Source organism: Pezoporus occidentalis, unplaced genomic scaffold (assembly GCF_034315485.1).
Source record: "Pezoporus occidentalis ecotype Australia unplaced genomic scaffold, CSIRO_AGI_Poc_V1 ctg3, whole genome shotgun sequence".
Lineage (NCBI taxonomy): Eukaryota > Metazoa > Chordata > Aves > Psittaciformes > Psittacidae > Pezoporus > Pezoporus occidentalis.
In genome coordinates, this window is record NW_026914940.1 from 20,120,196 (window position 1) to 20,138,802 (window position 18,607).

Genomic DNA, 18,607 nt, shown 5'->3' on the forward strand with positions numbered 1-18,607 from the left:
TGCCCTATTAGGGTCCAGGAACTCCTGGGAAGTTGCAGGCTTCTGTTATGTAAATACACTCTCAACAAGTTTAGAAAATAAAACTTGTTATTGACATAAAAAGCAGCAACACCTCCTTTGAAGTTCTCCTAATTTACTTTATAAATACAAATCATCACATTGTGAAGGGTATTAAAGATCCATATGCTCCCAGACAGTCAACATGCAAAATTAAAGATCTTTTTCCAAATTAAAATTAGAACTTTCTTTAAAAGAAAGCAGGGAGGGAGGTAAGGAAAGCAAAAAATATCCACTCAAGATGGCAAAATTCACACATGAGCCATTGAACCAAGCTGGAAAAGAATGTAAGGAAAGGTGTACTCTTGGCTGTGATCTATCAATAGATCTATAAAGGCTGAAAAAGGTGGAGAAAGAAACGGCTCTTTAACAAACATGAAGGCGTCTAACAGACACATTGCCTCCAGACCCAGGACCCAATCTAGCTGTCATTAACCTCAGCCATGGAACTTCAGGGATTCAGAGATCTGCCTCTACCAAAACTGATTCTAGGGCATCTCCCGTATGAAGACAGGCTGAGAAAGTTGGGGCTGTTCAGCCTGGAGAAGAGAAGGCTGCATGGAGACCTCATAGCAACCTTCCAGTATCTGAAGGGGGCCTATAGGATGCTGGGGAGGCACTATTCATAAGGACTGTAGCGATAAGACAATGGGTAATGGGTTAAAATTTAAACAGGGGAAGTTTAGATTGGATATAAGGAAGAAGTTCTTTACTGTGAGGGTGGTGAGGCACTGGAACGGGCTGCCCAAGGAAGCTGTGGCTGCCCCATCCCTGGCAATGTTCAAGGCAAGGTTGGATTGGGCTTTGAGCAACCTGGTCCAGTGGAAGATGTCCCTGCGCATGGCAGGGGGTTAGAAGTAGATGATCTTAAGGTCCTTTCCAACCCAAACAGTTCTATGATTCTATTTGTGTCTTTAAAGGCCACTTTTTCTTTAGCAAAAAGGAGTAAAAGTATACCTCACAGCCTCTGTCCTGCAGAAGGCACATCCTTAAGAGCCCAGTGCTGCACAGCAGCCCTGTCAGGTGGTCACAGCCCTACCTCAGTGCTGCCATGCTGCTGCTCTGAGGCAACAGGATGAAATGTGAAAGTTATTTTGTGCATGGCAGCAAGCACAAGTTTCCTCTCAGGAAAGCAGAAACTGAGGAGGACTCAGCCTTTTCATATACAATAGAGTATATGTTTTACTGGTTTCTTTTATACACCCTGTAGCTATGACCTTGGTAAAGCTTCACACCTTTGTCTTCACTCATCCAAGGCAAGACACCCCCAATTCCCCTGGGGTGCAGGCAGTCTCCAAGCAGGGCAGCCATTCCCACCTGCCAGTGCTCATTTGTGCCACAGTCACTTTACAAATACAGCAACTCCATACCCACAAAACTACCTACCAGCCCTTCTGAGCTAGGAGCATTCCACATAGCACAGTGCAGGGGCCAGCCAAGTCTACACAACGTACATTATTGCTGTAGAGGCTGAGACAATAGACCACAATCAGGTTTTTGCATACAAGAGCATTTCTGCTGGAGAGTTTTCACAGCTGAGCTATCTGACACATATCTAATAAATCAGAATTTGCATATCTTCAGGACAGAAGAAATAACCCAGTCATAGGGAACTATAAATTAGACTCCGACCAGTCAAACTGAATGAATTTTTGATTTTTTTTTCATTGATGCATGGACCTAGTATAAACACAAGTGTTTCTGCTACAAGCCATCAGAAAAACACAGCCTATGAATGTAAGCTGATTCTAAATAACTTTTTTCCAAGTCCCTTAAGCTTTAGACTCACTTAAGCTTATGTTTTGCATCATAGCTCCAGCCTACCAAAGCCTTTATTGTCATAAGTACCACTCCCTCGACCATTATGAAGCTCATGTGTACACCTGTTCCTAGTTCAAGGCCACAGCACTCCACATCTGGTAGGAAAGGCACATAGACTTCAGCCTTCTCTCTAAAGCTTAATAGGCAATTAGACTTGCTCAATATGCTACGATAATCCATTTTCTCTGTGACAATCCACACTGAAGACAAGATGGCAGGAGCTGTATAAAGAAAACAGGATTCATTTATTTGATTTTGGAACGTTATATTTGCCAAGCCAAATGCTTCTGGTTCTTTTCAGCAAAGTTAATCACATATAGAAAAATCAAAATATCTCTGAATCCCTAGTTCCTTCTCACACAGTGGCTAAAGCATCTTGCAATATATAAATATAAATAAGCCTGGTAAGTTTCCCTGACAACCTACTTAAGGAATAAAAACTGTATTTTCTTATCATATGCAGCATCAGTGATCTGCACATGATAAAAAGACTGCAAGGGCAGAGAGAATTAGCACTGACAAATAAGATGTGCACTGTACCAGTTGCTTTGAAGATAACCTACTGGAAAATAATACAGACAAAAGACTGGAGAATAAATAGCGAGCAAGCACACAATTATAACCTTTGAAGTCTTTATCTCATACATTTATGTCACAAAGCACACACCAGGTCTGAGGCAGTGCTACTCTCTAGTTTACATGTAAACGAATACTAAATTTAAGCAACTGCTTGAGTAAATACTAATACTATATATATATATGTACCACTTAGCTAAATGCAGGTTTATTTCTTCAGGGGTACTCTTTCCACAACAGCTACACTGCATTTCAGCTAGAAGACATTGATTTATCAGCAACTGTTTATTGAAAACTGGACACCTCTGCCTGTGATTTATCCAAGTTAACATACAAATGTGCCTGGTGCTCCTGAAGAGGCACCATCGCTGCAGAAACACCATTTGCAAGAACACTGTCACGCATAGAAACATTTTTTTTCTTCCACATTTCCAACTAAGATACATTTCAGTACTTAGGTGGGAGGAATTTACTGCACACTTCCTCTGATCCAGATGATTGTAATAAATCAGGCACTTCTCTCACCACCTTCTCTTCAGGGTTGTCAGACTGGGTTACAACGGTGGAATTCACACTCTCAAAATGTATAAAAAATATTGTATGCTTGCTGGTGGGTTTTGGGGTGGTTTTTTTTTGTTTATTTGTTGGGGAGGGGGGTGGTGTTTATGTTTGGTTGGTTGGTTGTTGTTTTTTTTTCAGTGGCCCCATAATATTTCTTTATTTGATCATGAGAAAGAGCCGGGCAATAATTGCCTCAGCTTCACGGCCTTTCCCTAACAAGCAGCAAACCCTGTCGCTGTCACTAGAGGGCGAGCTCAGCAGCGCTTTCACCAGTGCCAGGGTTTTATTTTGGCACCTTGGGAAGATGAGGTCACCCACCCCATGAACTACCTTCCTCTGAGCTCGATCACGTCTCCCAGTGCCACCAGCAAGTGAATTCTCCAACCATTTATTTACTTACAAAAGCACAGAGACAAACGGTGTCGGTAAAGATACAGCAGCGTGAGAGGGGAGAAGAACGCCTCCGTCTCCTTCCCAGTGCCAATTAGCACTAACTGTCATGTGAATTGACCTTGATAATTTCCATTCATTCAACTAATTTTCAGCCGCGCATTAAGTTAAAAAGCTCTGTGTGCATGTATACATTTATATTAGACAGATACATATCCCATTATCAACACCCTTGAGTCCTCTAGTTCCCATTCTCAATATAGTTTAGATGTGGATAATGTTTTAACTACCCCTGTGATCTTTTTCTTCTACTTTGAATCAGTGTTGATTAAAAGACTCAACATTCATTTCCTGCTGGATATCTGAAGTACCAATTAAGCAAATAGATGCAATGAACATGTATTATTGAAAATCTCCATCAGTTGTGTCTACAGGTCACCCTTGATGAGTTTGTGCTCTGAATTTCCTTCCTTTTTTAAATAATTCAGATTTTCCTAATTGCTTTTCAAAAACAGGTAGATGAAAATGACTTGTTACTTTGATATTTACTGAGCTTTTAACATCCAGCTGTAGCTTCAAATCTCTAAATATTTGACATTCAAAGTTAGAATTGAAAGCATAACATTTTGACTGCAAGAAGACCTCAGTGCATACATTTACATTCATTACTTTCAAAGTTTTTGCTCCACTAACACAACTGACTGATTAGTCCTCAAGATCCCCTTGTCAAGACAGTAACAGGGGAATGAACTCTGAAAGGGAAAGGAGCAGCAGCAGAAAGAGCTGGAACAGCTGAACTTTTACCCTTTCCATTAAAAAGTTAATGCTACGTATTGCCTGGGGCATGGCCTTTTGCCTTTCTGTTCCTGTCTGTAAGATGGCAAGACTAATTTGGATAAATTTCCAAGTCACTTAAATAGATGCAGGCTCCTGAATCCCTGAACCTTGACTAGAATCCAGGCAGCAGCTCCCCACTGAAAGACCTTTCCCAGCAGGGCTAAGGTCATCGGCTGGCAGGTGTTAAACGCAGCTGAAATGTGGCCACACTCACTTCTAAGAATCATCACTGACAGCTGACCATGACACTCCTCATTAGGTAGTCAGACTCATTAAGGCATGATCTATGTTTTGGTGCTGAAAAATCTTAAACAGAAGTAGGGAAATGTAAAGGAAGAAAATTTTGCAAGAGGGAGTGCAAAACAGAAAAAAGTAACAATTACTGAACTACAAAATGGGAACTGCTAATATAGTTTGTAGTTTACTTTTAATAAGAAAATCCTAGAAATATAAAAGTCTCATTGAAGCTTCCAAAACAACGGCTTGTAATCAAGTGGGAAAACCCCTTCAAACAGTTGCATTAGGTAATGCATCAGTTTTCCACTGTATTATAAAAGAGAGCTTAGCAGGCCTTTACTGGAAGGTACATTTCTCTGTCAGAGACCTCTCCACCACATTTACTTATTCTGGCTATTGGAGCCAGAAGGGGTAACATCAGATTGACACTTGTGCAAGTATATGATCAACACTGACCTACCAAGTAGGGATCTTTACATTTGTACATTCTCACTTTTCTGATATTCTTATATCACGACCTGCAGCATCCTGTCCTTAAGCAGTCCAACTGTTCTTACAAGGTGAGGAATCAGAGCCAAAAAAATAAAATATAAAAAAGCAGTAAAATAATTACATGATGATCTGTTAGATTTATGGTCCAAATTCTACCATGAAACACAATTCTTTAGGGAAAGAAAGACCATTTAATTAGGTCTAAAATATAGCAATAACAAACTGTGTAACAAGGTTCTTCCTCTATCTGTGGCAACTGTGCTTTCCACTTACCTTGTCACAAAAAACCTTGATCTGGCAGTAGGCTCTGTGGATGGGTTTATTGCTGCGGTTGTTGTAGCTGTATGTATCAATCTGAATCATCAAAGGAAGTCCCTTCACTCCTTTTTGAGAGGAGAAGTCTGTGCTCAAGCAATTCACTGTGATGAAAATCTGTGTGCCAGAGAGATTATTTTTAACATGTGATGCAAACAACCATTAAACTTAGGAAACACATGACAACAAATAAGAAAATAAAAGCATATACCCCCATCTTTGACCCACACTGGCAATCCACACATTTATTCTCTGCTTCTGTCCCAAGTCCAGCAAAGCTGCTACCACAATAGGAAGAAGGAGAAACTTTGGAGGCATGTGTCAGTGCTTCAGTTTGGATCAGAAGCTCATATTTGAGGTGAAACATTTGATTGTCCCGACTTACCATGCTTTGGTTCACACCTGGGAGCTCAGAGTGCATGATCTGGATTCTTTGTGGAAGAGCCAGACCAGAAGATGTGTCCTAGGAGTACACCTTACATGCGCCAGGTGCTAGTGGTTGCTCAGTCTTTGGGAACTGACTAAAGAAAATCTGAAATAAAACCTCCTAAAATGCGCCTCATGTGAATGTCAGGTCTTTAGCCCTGACATGTTTCACTCTACAGGCGCATTCTGTATGTTTGTACTATTTGCTAATATAGAAATAGCAAGATCATTTGTGTCATCCTTTCCACTTGTCCTTTGGTCTGGTTTGCTCTTCTGACAGCTCACAATTCAAATTCAGTGTGGCAAAAACAAGTCCTAACCTTTTTTTTTTTATTATTTTACAAACTCTTTTCACCCTCTCATCAGCAGCTTCCTTCAGCTCATCAAGACACTCCTGATCTTTGCTTTGTGTCCTTCACTGTCAGTCTTCAATTTCAAAACTGCATTTCACCCTGTCTTTCAAACTGGGGAGGAACTTCTCAAGCATTCATAAAACTACTTCCTACCTTTTCTCAAAAGTCTTTTTACCGTGTAGCAGCAACACAGCTTGACATTGCCCTCCATTCCTGGCAACCGCACTGCCTGCTTTTCCTTCCAAAATCCACAGCATGCTTTTCTTCTACAACTTGTGTGCTGATATCCATTAGTCAGCTCCTCTCCTCTAATCTCCATCTTACCACGGGACAAGCTTTGTGTCATCTGCCACGTGTTAGTACAGGTCCTGGGAGAAGGGTCTCCCACCACCAAGTCTCCCAAGGACTATTCTCATGCAAAGTAAGCATTGTGAACTGAGTATCACTGGTATCTTTCAGTCAGGATAGTGTGCATGAAACTTGAGAGATGAAACTGGATTAAAAATACAGCTATTCTTCCAGTGAGGAATGCACGCACTACATAGTAATTTGGGCCAATTATGTATTGGCCCAACTCTACTTTTCACTTTCAATTAAAAAAAAAAAAAAAACAAGAAAGAAAGAAACAAACAAAAAAACCCACTGAAACTGTGAACTAAGGAAAAGGACAGAGAAAACTACCACTATGTACAGCCTGAACCAGGATGATGTGAAACCTGCTCCAGCAGAATGAGTACACTCAGGAAGGGATCTCAAACAGGTCTCTCAAACAGACCTGATGCACATCTTGCTGGGCAAAGGGGAATCCAACAGGTGCCTGGGCTCTGGGAGGATTCAGAAAGGGTGAGCATGAAGGAACCTCTCCCCATTCACAAGCAGGGAAACCAAACCAAACCAAAACCAAACCAAACCAAAACCAAAACCAAACCAACAGTTTGAGTGACCAGAATATACCAGAAAGAGAAAGACAGCTGAGAATAAAGGGCCCTGATAGGGCTGGGAGGGCCAGGGGGTTGGAATACTTTACCCTAATGGCAGAAGTTAACATTACAGTCAGGGTTTTTTTTATGATGGAGCCAGAGCAGCTTGTTTGCCTGACTGAGCTAATGGCCCCTCTGGATTTCTGCTTCTGATTGTATCACAGACCTGCATTTACAAATGAAATAGTTGAACTTTAACTTCGGGGAAAGGAGGGAGGTGGGGAAGGGCCCTAGGTGAAACTCTGATTTTGAAGCTGATAGTGTTACTTCTGTTTCATATTACAACTTGGTCTCCAGCTCCAAAGGTAAGCATGGCTATGGGTGCATATACCTTTGAAATACAATGGCCTGAATTTTCATTAGCCTTCAGACTCCTTTACAGTGTCAGCAACGCTTTAAACTGTGCCTGAAGACACAGCAGTGGAATGAGGTCTGACATAAAACAGAATCTAATAAATATTTTAGCCCATACTTTAGCAAAAGTATCTCAGTGAATACTTTAGCCCATACTTGTGCACAAGGGGGTTTCAAACTGTAGGTTAAAACGTGAGAGGGGATGTGCAGGCTTTGCACCTAACCAGCAGTTTGTGCATCAACTACCTTTGCTGCACACTCAGCAGAGAAGTAAAAGAAAGATCTTGTCCCACTGTAATCAACTACATACACGGTGTGTCATCTCTTCTGCTGCCTCCAGAAACACAGAGTGGAATAGGAGCGGCTGGGAAAGACAGACTGTCGTTTCCAGAGTCTCCATACAGCAACAACAGATTATTCAGCATGAATAATAGATTGATGCTGTAAGATTCAATATCCTTGTCCAACACTGCAATGCATCAGGACCTCCCTGAGGAGCAGTGACTTAGGTTCATGCTCATGAAGTGCACTATACTTCCTGTCGTATCATCTGCACCTCACAGACAGATGGATTTGAATTAACACAGATCATTTATTTTGGGGAAAAATTTCTGTCTCCACACAATCTTCTGTTAGCTTTCCTGTAAAGCACAACACTGACTTTGGATTTGGAAAACGGAGGGGCTGTGCAAACGGAAGGGCAAGAGGGCCTAAGTTCTGTTATAAAGTTTATTTTAGGTTTTGTTTGGATTTGGTTTTATATTTTGAATGACCGAAGATTTGCACCGGTTTTAACACCATGGTGCAGCAGCCTCCTGTGGTGAACAGGACCTGGAGAACCATCTGGACAGTCCCCTATTCAGACCGGAAACCTTCATCTCCCCAAAGCAGTAACCAAGACATGCCACCTGCTCTAAGCAGCAATGATTTTAACTCACCTGTCCAAGCACAGCCTGCTTTGCCCTTTACAACCCCCATCTTCCCCTCCTTTGCAGCTTCTGTCCTTAATACTCATACACTCCATGCAACAATGAGCAAAACAACCCCACTGGCAGCCACAGAAAAGATGCAGTCCTCCTCTACCTCTCCTGGAAAACATCCAGGATTAAGGTCCTCCTTGCTCTGGCCTCTTGCATAGTACAGTTAAACAGTTAGAAAACGTAGAGTTAAGTAGAAATAACAGTAGCAGGAATAGAAATCACTACTTTTTTTTCCCTAGGGCCCTGCCTACACTTGACTTAGAACTATTTTAATGGATGTGACTATAGCTGTACCTGAATTAATTTACAAACTTTATTTTTCCTGTGCAAAGTAGATTTTAGCAATGTTTTGCTATTGGGAATACATTTGGGTTGTAGTTATAGTGACGTCTCTTTTTATTTAATGTCAGCATATCTTAGATTAGAGCAATTAATGACAGAGTTCCACCCATCTAGTCTCCAGCTCAGGCATGCCATTGGCAATGAAAAAATCATTTGGAGAAACATCTGGTGCCTGAGAAAGTTTCAAAAGTGGCCTAAGATAACGACAACTCTTCTGTTTGGTTTAGAGCCTGCCTAGAAAAATCACTGTCTCTTTCAGGGAAGGCGTTCCTCCGAAGTGTAGCTGTTATTATGTGAATTACTGACTGTTTGTTAAATACTGCAGCATAATTAGTGATGTACAAGACACAAACACAGTAACATGTCTTAAGAGAAAGCAAGACTCAGAAATGCATTTCCCCTTTTATCATTTAATCCAGCCAACATGACTCCTGCTGTGGTCTCTGAGCTTATACACTTTAAAGGTCTATTGTTACGAAACTTCTAATATAAGCCTTTTATTACTATTTACATATTTACATTTCTGGCTCCCACTGTCTCAGGAAGAGCCAAGAGCAGAAAGGAGGGAAAAGTGTGTTACAGAACAAAACCAGAAACTTAAAACAATTTCTCCACTGACTACTGGAAATTGCATTGATTCTATGGCAATACATAGAATCTAGGCATGGGTGATGGGTCTTTGCAAAATCCTATTTTGAAATGGTTCATCCCTCCAGACTGTAAGAGTGAAGAGTTAAATGACTTGTCTCTCAAATGACTAACATCAATCCCATCATTCCCCTCGTATACACAAAAAGTGTGGTTTTATAGTTTCTCCTGCCAGCCGTTACCTTATAAATCCCATACAAAGCTAAGACCTTTGTTTTATTTCAATACAAATGTCTCCAGCAAATGTTTACACTACTCTTTTGAAGCTTCCTCAACCCACACCCCACCCTGGCAACTACATAAAAATGCCATTTGCCTTGAATCTCAGATATATACTTACCAAGCCATTTGTACACACTGAAATTTCAACATTATTTGCTACCACAGGTTAACTCTTCTTTAATAGATACATTGTGTGTGTATATATATATATATATTGCCTGGCATTATATAATATATATTTATATAATATATATACTTACATATATATTATATATGCACGCTTGCATACACAGACATGGTTTAATAAAGCAGCTGCAAAGTCTAATCCTACATAATTTCTAGTACTAGCTGCCCAAAGTGAAGTATCTTTTCCTCCTTTAAATTTTGAGGGTAGAGAAAACGTTCATTTCCTTCCTAATTATATGAAATTTGATGTGAGTTAAGAAGGAAATTAATTAAGAATAATTCTTATACTAGTCAAAACCTGACCTTAGCAACACTACCAACGTTAAAGAAATATGAATTGCCACAATACGAATCATTGCTAGAAACTGTGCTGCTCTATAAGCTTGATTTTACCGTTGTGCCCACTGGTATCATAGCTCACTTTGGCCCACAATATCCAAAAACCTAATCCTGAAAATAACTCAATCATTGAAAACAGCTTATTACTGTATGGGTTGTGCCAAAACTCATTAAATAACTGGAAAGGTTCCCAGAGGCTTCAGCATACTTTGGATTAAAGATCAGTTAAATATAGCAGGACAATGATTGCATGCAAGTACACACAACAAATATGCAGCACACAACTACAGTACACACTAAAAAGCATGTGACAGCATCTGCCTGAATAACATATCCACCAATGTCTGTTCTGTGCATGTCTAAGTTGTAGTGCTTAGCAGATATCAGCAATTTCTTGGTATCACTGAAAAGTAATTTTGTCTACTTTAAGATGACTTTGAATTTAAGGTTAAAAAGTGCTTTCCATAAAAATATACAATTAATATATTGTTTCAGAAGTAATATCATCCTAATCATTTTAAATTATTGAAGTGTTAATCAGAGAGAAGATGCATCTCAAACGGCTGGCATGATTTATGACAAAGATAGTCACCTTTGACCAGGAGATTTCTGGTTCTTAATTATCTTCCTTGCAAACTAATTTCTGTCAGCAGTAAGAATGCAAGGAGGCAGATATAGGTCTATCAAAAACAAAACTAATCTCTCTGTTCAAAAGCCTCCACTAGAACTTTGTCAACCAGCCAGATGTTGTAGCAAATCTTCTGTAGGGCATCAGCAAGGCAACTAACTACCTTCTAGCATATCATGAAAAGACTTTTAAAAGGTGGTTAAAAAGTTAGCCAGTCCTGGTAAACTGCTGTTTGTTTCCTCATCATGTTTAAAGAACCCTTTTAAAAATACCAGACATAGCATTCAGGTTAAACCAAAGGCAGCCAACAAATCACCTTGCCCATAAATGTTGCATATTTATACGTAAAGTAAATAATGGGAGCAAAACAAAGATGGACTGTACATAAAGTGTTCTTCATTGAATCATAGAATTATAGAATCCTTAGGGTTGGAAAGGACCTTAAAATCATCAAGTTCCAACCCCCCTGCCATGGGCAGGGACACCTCACACTAAACCATGTCACCCAAGGCTCTCTCCAACCTGGCCTTGAACACCACCAGGGATGGCACATTCACAGCTTCCTTGAGCAACCCATTCCAGTGCCTCACCACCCTCACAGTAAAGAACTTCCTCCTTATATCCAGTCTAAACTTCCCCTGTTTAAGTTTAAACCCGTTACCCCTTGTCCTATCACTACAGTCCCTAATGAAGTGTCCTTCCCCAGCATCATTATAGGCCCTCTTCAGATAGTGGAAGGCTGCTACAAGGTCTCCAGACAGCCTTCTCTACCTCACTTCCTAGCCACACAGTATGTTTGTGCGTAAGAAGCATAAAGAAGAGTTGGACATGGCTGTAGACCTTTCCCCTCATTTCCCTGTGTCCTGCTCTGAACCACAAGCCTCAGAGTGACCTCTAAACAACGGCCCCAGCACAAAAGGATGTTGTTCTAGAAAAAGATAAGGATGTGCAAGGCCCAACTCTGCTCTGCCAGAAGGCCAGGGACTGCTTGTCGCCTTGTATCTGTTGTTGACCAGATACAGCTGAGGAAATTAGTGTACTGGTGTTTCTGACTTTGGTGCGGCTCCCTTAGTCCACAGAAAGCAACAGTGAGATTATTCCATAGCTCAACAGTGCTGTACAAGATTCCCTCTTCCAGTGAATTGTTCTGCCAGGCAACAGTCAGAACACAAGGGACAAAGCACAGAGAGCTGGAGCCAACACCCCAGTTCCCTTAATGGTACTGAGAGAGGCTTCTGCTTGTACACTCTGAATGTCTGTTGCTTCCACATAAAATCCAGGTGCAGTGCTGCCTTACAAACCCTTAGCAGGCTCACTGTTAGCAGGCAGATCCTGGATGTCACACCCACACTGTTATACCCTCATCCTGATGGGCTTCCAGGAGGAGGATACTGCTCTGCTTGTGTGGGGGAAGAGAAACCTGGCTTTAAATCACCTGCCCTCTAGGACGAATAGGAAAGTGAGAAACCCAATGCTCCAGATGTCTTCCTAGATGCACAATTTAGTCTCCCAGGAGAGACAGGGATGTTTGGTTTGGTGATTTTTTGTTAGATGATTTCTGCTTCTTCTGTTTGATTTTTCAAGATCGTTCCCCTGTGCATTTCCAATGACCAGCCTGTTTTCTTTCTTTCTTCTCAGCCACTTCATCACATCAGATCTCAGAGGCCCTGGAAAGAACTGCTCTGTGCCGCTTTTGTCTGACTCGGAAGAGAAAGGCCTTTGTGCCTGTGAGGTTAAGTTTTAATCTTGAAATTGTGGTTGAAAAGGGAAAACAACACTGAGCAGAAACAATGGAGCCAGTTAAAAGATCATCATTCCAAAAGCTTAAGAGTCTGTAATTAAGCCTTGAAATTCTTCATTTCTCTTGGATGAAGTAATTGCTGGAGAAAAAAACAGCCTTCAGTGACGTGCCTCCGAGTCCACAGCTTTCAAACAACCGCAGGGCCATCCTATGGGAATCCCCAGACCCAGTGCAACTGGTTATTGTATTAGACTAACAGGAGCGAGCATGCGGGTACGTGTATACATGCGTGTGGGGAAGGAAACATTTTCGTGCATGGTGATAAGCTTTCAGGTACAACCTGATTTATGTTTGATAGCCCAATACCAAAGCATGTTATGAATCCTCTTACTTTTATCAATACATTTGCAGTTCAAGCTCCTAAAAGTTCAAATATTCGATAACTAACCCCCCAAATAAATATGCATAAGGTAATTTGCATTTTAATGACTACTTCCTGCAGAAATACATGTGGCTTTCTTAACATTTTACTCCTGGCACTTTTTTAATCCAGCAACAGTAAGAGAGCCATTATTTTAACATCTTACTCTGTTATATTTCCAGTGATCACTGCAAGACTTGTGTTCTTAATGTTCTGGCACCTAAGGCAAGAGCAACATGAATGGTGCAAGATCAGAAAAAATGGCCAAGCATAACACCTGACATTAGTGGAAGTCTTGCTCGTAGATCAAAATGGTGTCTTGCTAAGTCTGGCTTGCAGCTGTGAATGTATACATGTTAAAGAACTGGCAGCACTGGCAATGGGGTTGGTGCTAGTGGGGCAAGGTAGCCCTAGCCCTTGGTGTTTCTGTAAAAGTCCTTGGGAAAGTCCATTGCATTAGAGATCCCAAACCTGCATTTGCTTGCATAATGATCACACGCACATAGCAGTCATCTGTTGTGACTGCAGAGGACAACATACCACTGTATTTTGAAATGGAATCACATAATGGGGGAATATCTGCAGCAGTGAGAATGTAATCATTACATGAGTAAATACAGCACCATTAGCAACCAGGACAAGCACAACTCTGTTTACCAAGGCCAGCTTTTGAAAGAGCTAGGTGGTTTTCAGCTATTGTATTTTCTTTAGTGCTTTATTCTTTTAAAATGTGCATCAGAGATGAAAATCCCTGTTAGTACAGACCTCAGCACCTTCAGTCAACAAGTCAGGACAGTGAGTGTTAATGCTACCACTCTGTACTCAATGCAGTCTCTCACAGGACGACTTGCTTGCGCAATGCAATGCAATCTCTGTAATGCTTTGTTAGAAATGCAGTGAGGAATCATGCATGAAGATGTCTCTGTATTTGAAAAGATCCTTAGCATTACTTGAACTCTGGGCACTTTCTATTCAACATGAAAAGAGTATCAGGAGTTTGCTAAGCTCAACAATGCTTGTTGTTTATTATTTCTAAATCACCAGGAATTCTGCATTATCCCCACACATTTTACACAGCCTATTTCCAGGAGACAACTTCTTATAATTACCGGCAGCTTCTCGTTTCTCCTACACTAGTCCTTGCAGCTGAAACACTCTGTCACCCCTTTGGATAACCTTATCTGTGAGAAATTTCCTGAAGTGCTCTCTGGTTTATAAATCCCTGGTTTATAATTCCACTGTAGCAGTCACATCCCTGAATGCAAAACCCCATGTCTGAGGGTACTCAAACACCACCAGGGACAGACAGAATGCACCAGTCCTCAAAAATATGTTCATTCCCAATTACAAGGATAGTCTGTGCAAAATAAAAAATAATGGTACCAACACAAGGGAAGGAATAGTCTAGATTACAGAATATTGATTACTGGAGAGGCTAATAGTACAGAAAGGAAAGAGAAAGAAAACGTTCACCTTTTCTTCTAAACTGACTTTGCAAAAAGGAAAAAAAAAGCTTTACTCTTTCTCAGGCAGGGCATATTTTAAATGGAAAAAAATCACTAAGAGGTCACAAGTAAGAAACTGCATTGCAAGAGCCCTGCAGGCTTTCTTCAGAAGTCTCTTTGTCAGTGACACAGGTGTGAACACAACATCATCCCACCAACCATTACACACCCTCTTGCCTTTTACAGATGGCCAGAATCCCTGGGGCCAGTGGATTTGCTAGCTTTGCAGAGGCTGAGCCAGGCTCACCTCCACCCACCCTTCTTCTTATTTGTTAAAAAGGAGAAAAGTGGAACAGTGACTAAGGATGGATGGTACTTATATAAGGATGCCATCCTCATGGCTTTTCCTCACCTTTGCTTCCTCATTGACATCCCAGGTAAAGGACACAGCATTGAATGCGATTTCTTCAATATTCCCAATGGTATTAAAACTCTCCTTGTAATCAGCTGTAAGAAACAACAAACAAACAAAACACTCACAAAAAATATTTGGCCTTTCTCTTTTACAACGTATAGTAGATCTTTGCTTTTTCAGCTGGGCTGTCTAATGCATCGAAACTACTACTTGTATTGTTTGTGTTGAATTATTAATAAGCTTAATTGCAAAGAGGTAATATACTACAGCTTTAGTCTTATACATACACATCACCAGCTAATGTTCTTGCAAAATACTGCTTGCCCTTAAAAAGGAATCCGTGACTGTAGTGGGAATGAGTGGGCACATTCATTAGCTTGGCTAAGGAATAGCCAAATCTGGAAAATTGTCTAGGAGCTACTGAAACATTTAAATCTTTAGGTAAATAAACAAGCTAAAGAAGCTTTCTAAAAGGCTAAGAGCTATCACTGGAGGAAATTATCAGTAGCGCACATTTCTTGTCGAGCCATTTGAAGTCTCCCAGGAATTACTGCCGTGAATGCTGGATTTCTATTTTTTAAAAATAAAACAAAACAGACAAGTAAAAAAAATCCTTTCCCTAACATGTGTATGATACTAAAATAGCAAACAAAGTATTTTTAAATTGTCTGACTACAAATTCTGCAGCCTCTTCACACTTCTTTCCCATGGGCTGTTAATACTACCAACGAGCTAACATTTCAGAAGGAATGCAAAGCAAGAGGGAGGAAGCCCAAATTTCAAAGATGACCCAACCCTTCCCCCAGAACAGTAAGGGTGGAACACCACATAAAATAGACAATTTCCAGGTCTTCTTTATAATGAGAAAAAACAAGCCCACTTTTTCTCTCCCTTTGCTAACCAAACACACCTTTTTCTTTTTGATGACAGATTAAGAGAAAGACCCAGTTTGCAAGTAAGTAATATCTGCTTGATTAAAGGAACTTCCAGATTGTTCAGGTGAATGCATCAACTCTCTCTGGGACATATACATTTCCTGAGAATCCCTGAGGGCTGTAATTGGACTCAATGCCAGAGGGCTGAGCTTATATCATGCAGCAATCTTGACCTAATATTGCCTAAATCTGTGCTTCAGAAGCACGCTGGTTCTCAGCTTTGTAATCAGTTAAAGAAAGAGGATGTTTTTGTATTCTATAAATATAGAAATTCTATAAACTCAAATGGTTTCAGTATTCATTTCCTTTGCCCTTCTAAAAATACACTGTTGCTCTCTAAAAAAATAAATTTCTAAGTAATAACAATTTTAAATTAATTTATAACAAAACCATGCCTGCAATAAGAATTTTTTTAACATCTGAGAGGTGCAATCAATATGCTTGTCTCTCACCACGAAACACAGGCATGCTGGCATGGTTTTGGATACAGTAAAAATTCACTGCTCTGACCATAAGAACAACACATATTTGGTGATGCAGCACGTGAATACAGTTTGAGAGGGCAGTAGGCTTTTCATTCCCATCATGAACTCAGATCTCCTTTCTAACTGAAGTAATTGGCTTCACTATCTTAATTCAGTACGGGAATGCAAATAAGATTTAGAAGACACATAAGTAGCTTAATATGCATGTGCACACATCCACCCACGCCTTAAATTTATGATTCACCAGAGAGTGCCTTGTGCAACTGACTGCTGCATATGGGCGTGCTGTGTAGGTGCACTTTGGAAAGACACGAACAACATGTCTTGTAAAGACACATGTTTTCTTCTCTTAAAAGGTTGTCAAGAACCTCACTTCCCACCAGCCCTACCCTTCCCCCAACACATGCCTCCACTTCATTAATTGCCATACACAAATCTCATGGAGCATCTATGGACATGCTGTTTAAAAGCAGAACTGCATCCTATTCCCCTCAATTTATAGTTATTTAAAGAAGGATTCTCAGTTGATTAAGACAGCATTTATACCCAAGGATATCTGAAAGTTGCCAGTGTGACTACATTTTTTCCTCTTCTGCTGTTGTGACTTACCAGAAAACTGGGGTTCTTCCACATGCAAGAAATTGGCTCTATAGGAATTCTTTCCTTTTTGTTGGGTAAACTGCATATTAAACTATGGCAAATTACAACATTAAACACTAATAATTCACATGCACTACATACCACTGGAGTAGGTTTTGTATTGTGCACATAATTAATACAAACTGTCCTGCAAAACAAATATGGACAAGACTCTAGAGCACAAATAACCCCAGTCCAAAACTTCCACACCCACTCTTTTGTCCATGTTTGAACCCACTCCAGTATTTGTCAGATTATGTTACTGATTCTAAATAATTAGTATTTGCTGCAATCCAATATTATATTCTATATAGAATCATAAAATAGGGTTGGAAAGGACCTAAAGATCATCTAGTTCCAGCCCTCCTGCCATGGGCAGGGACATCTCACACTAAACCATGTCACCCAAGGTTCTGTCCAACCTAGCCTTGAACACCACCAGGGATGCAGCATTCACAACTTCTCTGGGCAACCCATTCCAGTGCCTCACCACCCTCACAATAAAGAACTTCCTCCTTATATCCAATCTAAGCTTCCCGTTTAAGTTTTAACCTGTTACCCCTTATCCTGTCACTACAGTCCCTAATGAAAAGTCCCTCCCCAGCATCCCTACAGCCCCCATTCAGATGCTGGAAGGCTGCTATGAGGTCTCCAAGCAGCCTTCTCTTCTCCAGGCTGAACAGCCCTAACTTTCTCAGCCTGTCTTCATACAGAAGGTGCTCCAGTCCCCTGATCATCCTCGTGGCCGTCCTCTGGACTTGTTCCAACAGTTCCATGTCCTTTTTATGTTGAGGACACCAGAACTGTGCACAATACTCCAAGTGAGGTCTCACAAGAGCAGAGTAGATTTTAAAAGAAAAAATAAATAAAAGTAGCAATTGAATGTCACAGCATGACACTGTGGAAAAATCAGGGTTTTGTAGTGGGAGGGATTTTTTTTAAGCTAAAAACAGTGAAAGTGCCGCCTCCTTCAGAAAAATCCACAGCAGCACTTAAGCTAAATTCTGGAAAACACCTTTCCTTCCTGCTTATTAAGTGTCAAGTCCTCAGGTTTCTTCCTCAAGTAGCAAGGACTTCCTTACATGTAAGTACATGCTTATCCTATTAAAGTCAATGCATCTTCAGACCCAGTACTGCATATATCTGTTCAACCATCCTTCCTCCCAGGAGTCACACTAGCAGCCAGGACGCAAAACAAATGAAAGCAGTGACCCCTGCACGTCTGGAGTGAGGGAACAAGTCACTCTCTTTCCTCAGATCTCCAGAATATAACTGCAAGGCAAAAGGCAGGCAGACAGACCTGTACCACCAGGGAAAGCAGCACAAGCAGAGTCATCATCCCAATCAGAAGACAGAATAGCAGGATCCCAGAACTAGAACATCCCAAGTTCAGCTGGTTCTCTGCCTGCTAAGGACCAAGTCATGCTCTAGACAAAAGGTGCGTTCATAAACGATTAAAAAGGATTCACAGATGTTAAACATATGCTACAAACATTAAGTTAAAGTAATACTAATGATTATAAACATATATGGAACTGATTTATGGCTATTCAGACAGTTCTGAAGACCCCAATACATGATTAACCCTTCATATTTTCCCGCTCGACATCCTTGTCCCTAAATTGGAGGGACATCAATTTGATGGATGGACCACTTGGGGGATAAAGAACTGGCTGGATGGCCGCACACAAAGAGTTGTGGTCAATGGCTCAATGTCTGGCTGGAGACCAGCAACGAGTGGTGTCCCTCAGGGATTGGTGTTGGGACTGGTCTTGTTCAACA

The 18,607-nt window shown here is 40.8% G+C and overlaps 1 protein-coding gene across 6 annotated transcripts in view; it reads right to left on the minus strand.

The window, feature by feature from the left end:
- GRHL2 (grainyhead like transcription factor 2) overlaps positions 1-18,607 on the minus strand; it is a 68,826-nt gene that overhangs the window by 18,750 nt on the left and 31,469 nt on the right. For all 6 annotated transcript variants that reach the window (XM_062627277.1, XM_062627278.1, XM_062627281.1 and 3 more), the window contains 2 exons: positions 14,764-14,858; positions 5,245-5,403 (listed from right to left, as the gene is read on the minus strand). In XM_062627277.1, the coding sequence (XP_062483261.1) occupies positions 5,245-5,403; positions 14,764-14,858 (254 nt within the window). The remainder of the gene's footprint in view (positions 1-5,244; positions 5,404-14,763; positions 14,859-18,607) is intronic.